At 43.9% G+C, this 11322-nt stretch overlaps 1 protein-coding gene across 1 annotated transcript in view; it reads right to left on the bottom strand.

Annotated features, from left to right (window-relative positions):
• Positions 1-7155: 7155 nt before the first annotated feature.
• Positions 7156-11322, bottom strand: part of Gadl1 (glutamate decarboxylase like 1) — a 141517-nt gene continuing 137350 nt past the window's right edge. Inside the window, exon 14 of the mRNA XM_028767413.1 lies at positions 7156-7329. Coding sequence (XP_028623246.1) covers positions 7156-7329 — 174 coding nt within the window. The remainder of the gene's footprint in view (positions 7330-11322) is intronic.

The following is an 11322-nucleotide window of genomic DNA, read 5'->3' on the forward strand; positions in this document are numbered from 1 at the left end:
CCCCGTCCCCCTCCTCCCAGCCCCCAAACAGCCATTGTTAGGATAGTCTATCTCAGCAATAGGGAGAATAACTAAGACACATCTTCATAAGGACTTGGCAGTATTCTCCTCCTTTTGAGCTGTGGTCCCGACTTTTGCCTTCCAGTTGCTTCTTCTTTCTTTATCTTCCAACAAAGACCATGTGATCTAACCCAGTCCTGTGACTTGAAGAACCACTCCTATGCTGATCGAGCCACAGCTTACGGCTTTCGTTCCCAACTTCCTCCCGGAAGCTGAGATTCACGATTACCCATAAGTCATCTGAAGTTGGCTGATTTATACATGGCTCAGATTTAAACATTGCACAACTACATCAGGTGGCACTATAAATTTACTGCTCCCGTCTCTGGAAGCCACAAGTCCTCCTTAACAGTTGCCCAACCTAGAGTGTATGAGGTTGTCCTGAACCCCTCCTTGTTCCATGACCAGCCTATTCCATTTGCCAGTTTGAGGGTAGCATAGGATGTAAACTGTCCCCCACAGGCTCTTGTACTGGGGGTGGGGTTTCATTGCCAGCTGATAGGCTTTGGAGTTTATTAGCCATATGGAGTCTAACCTAATTGCTCTATTAATCCCTTGATGGATTCATAACATGGAACGATTACTAGGGGATAGAGGAAAATAAGAGGGGACACCTAGCTGAAGTAAATAGGTTACTGTGAGTGTGTTCTTTTTGAAAGGGCTTGTCTGTCTATCTATCTGTCTATCTATCTATCTATCTATCTATCTATCATCTATCTATCATCTATCTGAGTGTTTTGTCTGCATATATATATATATATATATATATATATATGTCTACTATGTCCTTGGTTGGTGTCTGTGGGTGCTAGAGAGTTAAGTTAAGGATGGTTGTGAACTGCTATGTGAGTATAGGAATTCAACCAGGTCCTCTGGAAGAGCAATCAGTGCCCTTAACCACTGAGCCACCTCTCCTGTCAACTATGCACATGTGCTTAAGAACTACATCTTGCTCTTGACCTTTCTACATTCTTTCCTCTTCCAAAGTTCCATGAGATGAATCCCATTCTCCACCATGAAACGTTCCAGGGTCCTTCCTCCCATGAGCCAGTTTGCCACAGCAGTGAGAAAAATAATTAATATGCCTATCAATCCACTTATAGACACTTCTGGAATCAAACCCATGCCTCCCTATTTCTTCCATTCTGACTCTAGTATAAAGGATTACACATGCTTGCTCGAGCTGTTGTGTTGTGAAGACCTACCGTATGTCGAAATGAGTTTAATAAAATCATTTTACAACAGGGAAAACAATGGGAGTAACTGTCAGAAAATACATGAAGCAAATGTCAAAAGGTTTTCTCAGAAAACTATCTTGCAGCTTAGCTTAAGATTTCAGAGATCCTAGAATACACTCACGAATACGTGAACAGGGACATCAAAGAAGCCTCCACCCTCTGAGCTACAGGAACTCTGACCAGGGATACTTTGTCGACTATGGATTTACTTATCAGAATGGCCCAGATGAAGTTCATAAAGAGAGCAAAGAAGATCCCAAAAGATGCCACGTGGGCACATTGGAGTTCACCAGCATTGGTGCACACACGGCAGGGTGTTCCATCATGATATGCCAATTTGGAAATGTTTGGTTATTGCATGATCGAGTGGCTCAGTGGCTATCTTCCTTGAGAAGAGAATTTGAAAGATCCTAACTACATTAGGGAATTCTGAAATTAGACTCATAGACAATGCTGAGGCCTTGATGGAGAAATAATTTCCTGAAAACAAACAAACAAACAAACACCCAAGCCAGGTGAAATTGTTAAGCACATGGAAAGTGTTCAGATACACATGGAGTACTCAAATATACAAGGAGTGTTCAGATACACATGGAATGCTCAGATACATGAGGAATGCTCAGATACACGGAGTGCCCAGATACACATGGGGTGCTCAGATACACGAGGAATGCTCAGATACATGAGGAATGCTCAGATACACAAGGAGTGCTCAGATACACATGGAGTGCTCAGATACACATGGAGTGCTCAAATACAGGAGGAGTGCTCAGATACACCTGTCCCAAGTGTAGTTCATGTGCTTCTTCTGATACCCAGGTCAAATGTTGTAGTGTGCTTCTCTGTCACTCTAGGTCCTACACACACAATTCTGTAACTAACTTTCCAAAACTTCCATGACTTCATCATATACCACCTACCCCAACACCCACTTTGCCCCAGTCAGCTAGCTCCATGCTGGTCCTTGGATATTCTGTGAATGCAGTCCTTACACTCTGCCCTTATGGCCTTCTCTGTGGGTCATTCTTTCCTGAGAAACTCTCTCATTCTCTCACATGCTTGAACCCTCTGCTCAACTGCTCAGCAGTCACAGGCTCGCCTGGTCCATTGTTCTACAATAGATAGTCTACCCTACTCCCTCTCTTCTACCGTTCATTCTCTGTTTTTCTTCATAATACTTACTAATATTTTACTACTGCATAATACTTACTGCATAAGGCAACTTGCTAGGGTCCACACAGATGGAAATCCAGAAGAAGAGGAGGAGGAAAAGGAGGAGGAAGGAAAGGAGGAGAAGAAGAGGAAGAAGAAAAAAGAAGAGGAGGAAGAGGAATATGTAGCTCTTCCAGTGCTGGCAGTTTTGGAATCTCAAGTCCAAACATTGATGGAATGAGCTGGCAGACCCAGATGCTCATAGATAGAAGCCCAGAGACACAGAGGCTATGGTTGTCAGCTGTAGAGGTCAAAGGAATTAATTTTTCAGTGCTCAAGTCAGAGTCTTTTCTCTCTGGGCTATCCCCACTTTTGGCCTGGTCCTTGGCTTTTAGAAGAAGCCCCAGATCTTAATAGAAACCAATGGTAGCGGTGCTTGGCACAGCTCCAAAACCATGGGCACTGGGAAGTCCTCAACAGCAGCTCACAATATATCTTGTGAGCCTTGGAGAGCTAGTTATGTAGCTATCTCTCAGAGTTTGGCCATGCCTGAAGTCTTGAAGCATCCAAGGTTCATGATCTCCCATCTTTGTCTCACTGAGCTTTGTGCTTCCTGATGGTGTTGTTCTTTACTTCTCTCGGTGTCTCTACCTGCCCGCCATCCTTATACCTCCCCACCATTTCTCTTCCTCACTGTCTCTGTCTTCAGTCTGCTCTCTGGATCTCATCAGCTGCTTTCTCTCTACTGCTAGGGCTCCTTCCACTAACTCAGCAGTGCCAGGTGCAGGCACCTTTTCCGGCCCTGTGGTTTTCTCCTCTTTGCATTACCTAACAGCCTACACTATATACGCTGGCTACTTTCATGTCAATGACACAAGCTTGGGTTATCTGTATTGAGTAAGGAACCTCAATTGAGAAAAGGTATCTGTAAGTTCCACCTGTAAGGCATTTTTTTACATTAATGACTGATGCAGGAGGACCCAGTCCATTGTGGATGATGCCATGTCTGAGCTGGTGGCCCTGGGATCTATTTAAAAAATGAGCCAATCAAGACATGATGAGCAAGCCAGTAAGCAGCACTCCTCCATGTCCTCGGCATCAGCTCCTGCTTCCAGGTTCCTGCCCTGTCATAGTCCCTGCCTTGGCTTCATTCAGTGACATACTACAAGGATGAAGATTAAGCCAGATAAATCCTTTCTTCCCCAACTTGCTTTTGGTCATGGTGTTTCATCACAGCAATAAAACCCTAAGACACTATCCATGATAAAGATCACAAGTAGGGAAGTAAAACCACCCTGGGGATGGGGGCTAGAAGAGAGCACATGGGATGTTCTTAAGCTGGCTGGAAAAATACACCAAACACCCAAAGAGGAGTATGGCATGCAAATGTAAACCTGTAATTTGCACCAATCACAATTGCTTCCAGTTCTACTACTCATAAGACTTACATACAAGGACCACTCCCTGGCCTTAAATGACATTAGTCTCAAGCTTTCTGTTGGATCACTGGGGGTGTGCTACTTCCTGGTCTGGAGTTAGAAAGCTGTAAAGCTGCCAGGTGAGCAAAGGTCATCATACTCATCAAGACTTTTGATGGCTAAAGCCCATACAGGGTCTCTGCAGCAGTCACAGCTGGAGCAGCAGTCACAGCTGGAGCAGCAGTCACAGCTGGAGCAGTCTCTGGAGCAGGTGCTGCAGCTTCAGTAAGAGTGGCCCATGCACCTGGAAGGAATTTTCCCCAGTGTACACAGCCTGGTGAGCAACCAGCCAGCTTGCTATGATGTCAGCCCAGCCTGTCACTAAGAGGGATTGCTCTGTTGACAGTTGCCTTCTCCAAGGAAGCCTGACAACAGGAAGGGTCTGGCAACTTCCAATGAGTCAACCTTGTAAAGCCCACAGCAACTTAGCTCATTGAAAGCCAGTGTTGAAAGGAAGCTTAAAACAAGACCTCCTGTTCCATCCTCAGCAGAGTTTGACTTTGGGGTAGTTATATTTGTCTTGCCTGCCACACTTGACTTGTGTGTGTCTTTGGCAATTCTAGAATAAAGATTTTAAAAGACAATCTCATCTATTCTATTCACTGCCTATGCTTCGGTTTAGCTTGATTACTTTGTTTATTATTTATGTGTTTGTTTGTTGCTGTTGTTTGAGATAGAGTCTCAAGTAGATGTAGCTGACTGGCTCAGGGATCTGACTATCCCTGTCCACCCAGGGCTAGATTACAAGGGCAGGTCACTACATCCAGCCTCTTTTCTTTGCGAGTTCTGAGGGATCTGACTCAGGTCTTAATGCTTTTAAGGCAAATGTTATAACAAGTGAGCTCTCACACTTTCCTCTCAAATGGTTACTATTTTAAGCACTGAGCTAGATACCTGATTGATAGTGTTTTCTGAATATTTCAAGAAACAAACAAAAATAATGAGATTGTAAACTATCTGACCCGAGTGGTATTTTCCATTAGTCAAGAAGCTGCCATGTCTCATCCAAGGATGCTGGACCTAAGCTGGGTTCTTGAGTTTCCCATGATTATCTAGTAGAAAAGATGACTGAACAACAAACCTACACTTTGCTATTCAACCTTTTCCAGTTGAGGGTGGGAGGCATTGACTAAGACAGAACACTGCTGGTCTCTTCAGTTGTTAAACTAAATTTCCAGTTGAATCCAGTTCATTTCTTAGGAATGCATTGATATCATCTATAGAAATAGAACTGTCATTTAAATAAATGTCAGTCATACACAGTGCTGACAGAGCTTTTTATTTCATGAAATCCAACTTATTTCAAGCATCAGTCTTAGGAGCATTTTACGTAGAACAATTTTTAAGAGGCAAAAAGAATCAATTCATGTACAGATAGCTTTCACTGCCAGGGAGTTCATAGAAACTCAGCAAATGAAGTGAAAATACCCTTTGATGAGTGAAGACAGTGAAAGAGCGTGCAGTCTACAATGAAGATGTCCAGTGCACACTACACAGTACACATCTGTTTCTCGAGATTTAAATGTTAGGAGTTGTGATCCAGTATGAAGTGATGGCACCACACCTGGACAAATCTCAACATACACCCTTCATCTACACATCTTCCTTGGATCATCTTTGTTCTTAGCCAAGAATAACCCCCACCCCCCACCCTGAGAAATAAATCTAAGGTGATGGTTCCAGAGAGAGTGTAGAGAGTGCTAATCATTCACTTCCAGGAACAACAGGGGACGGCCATGACAAGGTCTCTGATTCAAGAGTCTCTGTGCAAGATAGACCACTGAACACTCTAACTGACAGTGCAGAGTATGAGAAGGAGAATGTTACACAACCTTGGACTTCACTTCTGGAATTTATTCTATTCCCTACAAAGCCAAGAATGAAAATAGGAAATGTATTCCCAAACCTAAAAGAGGGACAGAGACCCACATAGACAGGCAGCGTTTGTTCCCACCCAATAGTATGCTTGGAGAAATGGGTTGATGCTTCTTAATCTCTGATCAAAACGGTTTGGTTTTTACCCTAATTTATAAGGAAGATGAATTAGAATTGTGATTCATTTTAACTTCTAAAACAAAAATTTCAGCCCAATAAAATCTTTAGGCAATAAGAATCTTATATAGTCTCTCTCTCTCTCTCTCTCTCTCTCTCCATATACATATATATATATGTATATATATATACATATATATGTGTGTGTGTGTAAATGTATGAATACACACACACACACACACACACACACACAAATATAATGGGATTGCAAACTATCTGACTTCAATGATATTTTCCATCAGTCAAGAAACTGCCATATCTCACTAAAGGCACAGTGGGATCTGAACTGTAGCTATTGAGTTTCCATGATTAACTAGTAGAAAAATGACTGAACAACATGACTGAACAACAAACCCACACTTTGAGACATATATATATATATATGGAGAGAGAGAGAGGAGGAGGATGAGGGGAGAGAGGGAGAGAGGGGGAGAGGGAGAGGGAGAGGGAGAGGGAGAGGGAGAAGAGGGAGGATGTGGTCTGTGTGTCTTTTTGACACCTTTCGGATGTTTCAGACTCTCTGAACATTTATAATACAAATGCCGCAGCTGTAGTTTTCCAAGACTGGCTGAGAGGCTCCTAAAATATCACATATCTCTTAGGGGGCAAAACATCTGTAAAGGCTTTTCCTGGACCATTGTTTCTTAGAATTCATTGTGCATCAGACTCACCTGTTGGGCTTATTAAAACTCAGGATGTTGGAACCAGAGTTTCTGAGTCAGGTGGTGTGGGGTAAGGCTGGAGATTGTGTTTTTAGTAAGTCCCCGCTGGTGCTGACGCTGGTGGCACAGGGGCCACACTGGGGTTCACTGCTGTAAGCTCCAAGTTGTGTTTCTTTGTTCTTTAAAGAGCAATGAGAGCTTACGATCCAGTATCCATCCACATGGCACTGCCTAAAGCCTCCTCGGGGTTGCTTCCAAGGATAATATTTGAGAGAATAATTTTTTATTACGTCTATTTCTCCATTCTACAAGCAGTAGCAGCAGGCAGTCAAAGAGCCCTTAGGACTATTTGCTTAGCATTTTGGTTTTCTGGGCAGGGGGGCATGGGAGGGGGAGTGGGCATGTTTCCTAACCACACCAGGACTGTCATCTACCTAGTGTGTCTTCAGACACACGGGATCTGTGAGCCTCCCCAAGACAGGAGTGGTGTCTCTGGGGAGATGGAAGCCATGGCTACATGTCCCTACCCAGGCTGTCTATCTCATCCAGCAGGAAGTCCATGTCTTCCCGGCTCACTTGAGGGCTGATGACCACTTGGCGGAAGAAGTTGACCTTCCCCCGGTGGGGCTGGTAACCCAGCATCAGACTTCCCTTCTTCATCATTTTTTCCTTAATGGCTGGGGCCACCTGCAAGGGGAGAGAGGACATTGATCAAACATGAGGTCTAGCACTTTACCTGCTCTTTTGTCAGCTGGTGTGTCTCTCAGTCTTGTCCTAAGGCTGACATAACAATAATTCACGGAGAACTTAGAGCATATATATACCAAGTCGAGTGGCTAAGCAGTGTAAGTTCACCCTTGGTACCATGGGGAGATGGTGGCAGCATGTCCACTGGCAGATGTAGAGAGTCAGGCACAAGAGACTCTACAAGATCTCTTTCTGATGCTGGGATTAAATACTCTGCTCAAAAGCAACTCTGGGTAGGAAGGAGTTCACTCCAGTTTACAGAGTTCAGTCCATCATCAAGGGATGTCAGGGAAGGAACTCAAACAGAACCTGAAGCAAAAACCATGAAGGTTTCATGCTTGCTGGTTCATTTGAGTGCCGGTGCTTCTTTCTTATACAGCCCAGGACAACCTGGACAGGAACTGGTGCTGTCCCTAGTGAACTGGACTCTTCTATACCAATGAACAACCAGGACACTCTCCCCGACACGTATTCAATTTGATCTGGAGGATCTTTCAATCGAGACTCCTTTCTAGGCTATGCCAAGTTGACAGTTAAAGCTACCTAGGACACAAGACCCTACAGAACCAAGGCTTGCCATTTCAGCTAGGCAGCTGACCAATGAGCTCCCAGGATCTGTCTGTCTCTGCTGAGGTTATAGGCGCTCATGGCCATGCCTGGCTTGAACGGTGCTGATGAGTCTCAATGAGTGTACTTTATAGGGTGGTAATGGGCCTTACATCATCTGCCCTCTGCTGAAGAGAAGCGTCACTTAAGCATTTGGAAAGCCTCACTCAGTGCACAAGAAAATAAAACAGACGTCCTTTCTGTCAAAGATGAGGAAATAAAATGTAGTGAAATGCAGATAGCTGAGCAAGTATGATGGGAAAATATTCGATGTGAAATATAAATCACAAATGAAAATGTTGCATGATTATGCAACTGTTATTTTTTTTTTTTGGATTTTATGCTTAGCTTATTAACCCTCATGGACTTAAATAGAAGGCTTCTCTGCTTACATGCATGTACATGGATATGCATGCATCATATGTGTATGTGGGTGCTCACACATGTAACACGGACTTCTTCTCATTCAGATGTCACCACATGCTCTTAACATCTGGTCACAACCCCCCATTTGGTCACCAGGTAATGTAGAGCCAAGTCTTACATAGGCTTGTGATAAAGTCACATTTCTTTTTTATTCTGTTCAAAAAAGCAGTCACTGGCTACCTGTATGTTAACTGAGGCTGTGAGGGAAAACCCACCATGGTGCCAGCAGTGATCAGTATTAGGAAGGCCTTGATCATGGGGTTCATGTGTCTGTCAAGGAGAGCCTGAAAGCTGGCAGCGTGTGGTCCTGTGGATGATTTTAGGATCACGGCCCCTTTCAGCCCTTTCTATCAGCTTGCAGTTCCACGGCGCAAATCAGCTCACACTCCCTGTACTCGTGGCTTCGGCCTAATTTTGTTTGTCTGTGCCAGCTCACTTTTCAGTGCTTCAGTTTTTCTCTCCAAAAAAAAGACATTTCCTGCTCCACCCGTGGAAGGCATTCAGGACTCACAGCGAGCTTAGTACAGTCCCAAGGCTCAGTGAAGCCAGTATCAAAGTGAATCTGTCGGGCTGACACAGCTTAGCAGAAATATTGTAAGCAAATCAGAAATATTTTTCGCTTTTAACTTCTTTTACATCTTGTTTATTCATTTGGGGGAAGGAGGCAGGGTGCATGCCACTACTGCATGGATGGAGGTCAGAGGACAAATTTGTAAGAGTCCTTTTTCTCCCTCCGCCAACCAACATAGTTTGGCAGGCTTAGTGGAAAGCATCTTTGCTTACTGAGGCATCATCTAGCCGCAGAAATATTTTCTAATGCAGTCAACTGTAGACATAAGAGGATATGTATTAATATAAAGAGGTTCTGGAGGTTTAAATTTCTGCTCTTGCATCAGGTGGAAAAACATATAGGCTTTCACAGGCAAGGCTCTTGAATTGGAAAGCGAACGTCCTAAGTTTAAGTTGGTTTCTGGTTTTCTGAGATTACGAAGAAGTAATAAAATATCTCTGGGTCCCAGAGAATGAGCAGAGTGAGGGTTTGACAGTGCACAGGGAATTTATTAACCTGTCCGTGAACTCGAAGATTAATTCCTAGAAGTAGTTACTACCAGACCCATGGTAAAGGCCTCAGCTATCCAGAAATGTGGAGTGGGTAAGAAAGTCCAGAGGACTCTCCCAGCCGACACCCTACAGAATCTGTCAGCACAAATCTTCATCGTAAATGTAGCGGTCGTTACTGTGAACATTTTGCCAGTTCTTTCTGCTTTGCATCTCTCATTTCAACTAACTGAAAGGCGCCCACCTGTTTACAGGGTGGAGACCGGAATGTTTTCCTTAGCAGTCAGATTACCTGCTACCTTTGCACTTAAACACACCAGCATTCTCCCTTTACAAGGCTGCAAGGCACAGGCTGATACTGGGAAATACGGATCCTCCCTTTTTGCGGTAGCAGAGAGACCGTTCTAATCTGGCAGGATGGAATATTCACAGGGGAAGAAAAATATGCACAAACACAATGTAAGTCCAGGAGTCTCACGCCTAAATGGAGCACATATGGCAGAAAGCAGTTTGGCAGGGCCGAGATTGCTTTCCAGCTCTCAATTATTTTCCCTCAGCTTTTCCTTCAAATTGTAAATCAAATTCTTTCCTTGTGCCTCAGTGCACTCGTTTCCCGCATCTTAAGTGGAGAAGAATCCTGACACTTCCATTTCACTGCACGGTTACCTCTCCTTGTTTCCACAGGATTTCTGTCCCCCCCCCCCCCCGTAAATTACGTTCCAGCAATGATTGGGTCATTTCAACAGCATTCTGTGGTTATCCTGCTATAACACAAGGTAGTAAGGTATTTAAAGGTAGTAAACAGAAGGGAGCACAAAACCGAAACCCAAAAAATGACTCTCTCTGACAAGTGTAGCCGTTTGATAACAACTGGCCTAATAGCTTTGATATCAGCCTTTGATAAAGAAAGATGGTCATATCTAGAAAATCTCTTTTGAAAAAAACATGTCCATACTTAAAACTAACATGGATATGTATCTTTGGGTGCAGGGCATGGAGGCTGGAGGATCGAGAGTTCAAGGCTCCTCTAGGCTACATAAGATCCGGTCTCAAAAGAATCAAAACAAGAGGCTGGGAGAGGTGGCTCAGCACATAAGAGCACTCCCCACTCTTGCAGAGGACCCAGGTTTGTTTCCCCAGCACCCACATAGCAGCTCACAACCATCTGTCATTCTCAGAGTGTCAGGGAATTCTGACCCCCTTGGGCCCCTGCACATTGATTCATAGTGGACACATATATGCAGGTTGAAAACACAAATCACAATTGATAACCTGTCACAAAGGGAAAAAAGTTTTCTCTAATGGAGTCTCACTGGCTATACAAACTGCTTGAGGACAGGTCCCATGCCCAGCAGTGGATGGCCAACACAAAACAAACTCAATGGCAGTTTTGGAAGAATTATTATTATTTTTGTCTCATAATGCTTTGTCTGAGCATTTTTAAAACTTTACATAACTTTTGCTATATCTGTGTCTGTCTGTGTGTGTCTGTGTGTGTGTGTCTGTGTGTATGTATGTGTGTGTCTGTATGTGTCTATGTCTGTGTGTGTGTCTGTGTGTGTGTCTGTGTGTATGTCTGTGTGTGTGTATGTGTGTGTGTATGTGTGTGTGTATGTGTCTGTGTGTGTGTATCTCTGTGTGTGTGTATGTGTCTGTGTGTGTGTCTCTGTGTGTGTCTGTGTCTGTCTGTCTGTGTGTGTCTGTGTGTGTGTGTCTGTGTGTATGTATGTGTGTGTCTGTGTGTGTCTATGTCTGTGTGTGTCTGTGTGTGTGTCTGTGTGTGTGTTTGTGTGTGTGTTTGTGTGTGTGTCTGTGTGTGTGTCTGTGTGTGTGTATGTGTCT

This window comes from Grammomys surdaster, unplaced genomic scaffold (assembly GCF_004785775.1).
Source record: "Grammomys surdaster isolate TR1022 unplaced genomic scaffold, NIH_TR_1.0 172, whole genome shotgun sequence".
Classification (NCBI taxonomy): Eukaryota; Metazoa; Chordata; class Mammalia; order Rodentia; family Muridae; genus Grammomys; species Grammomys surdaster.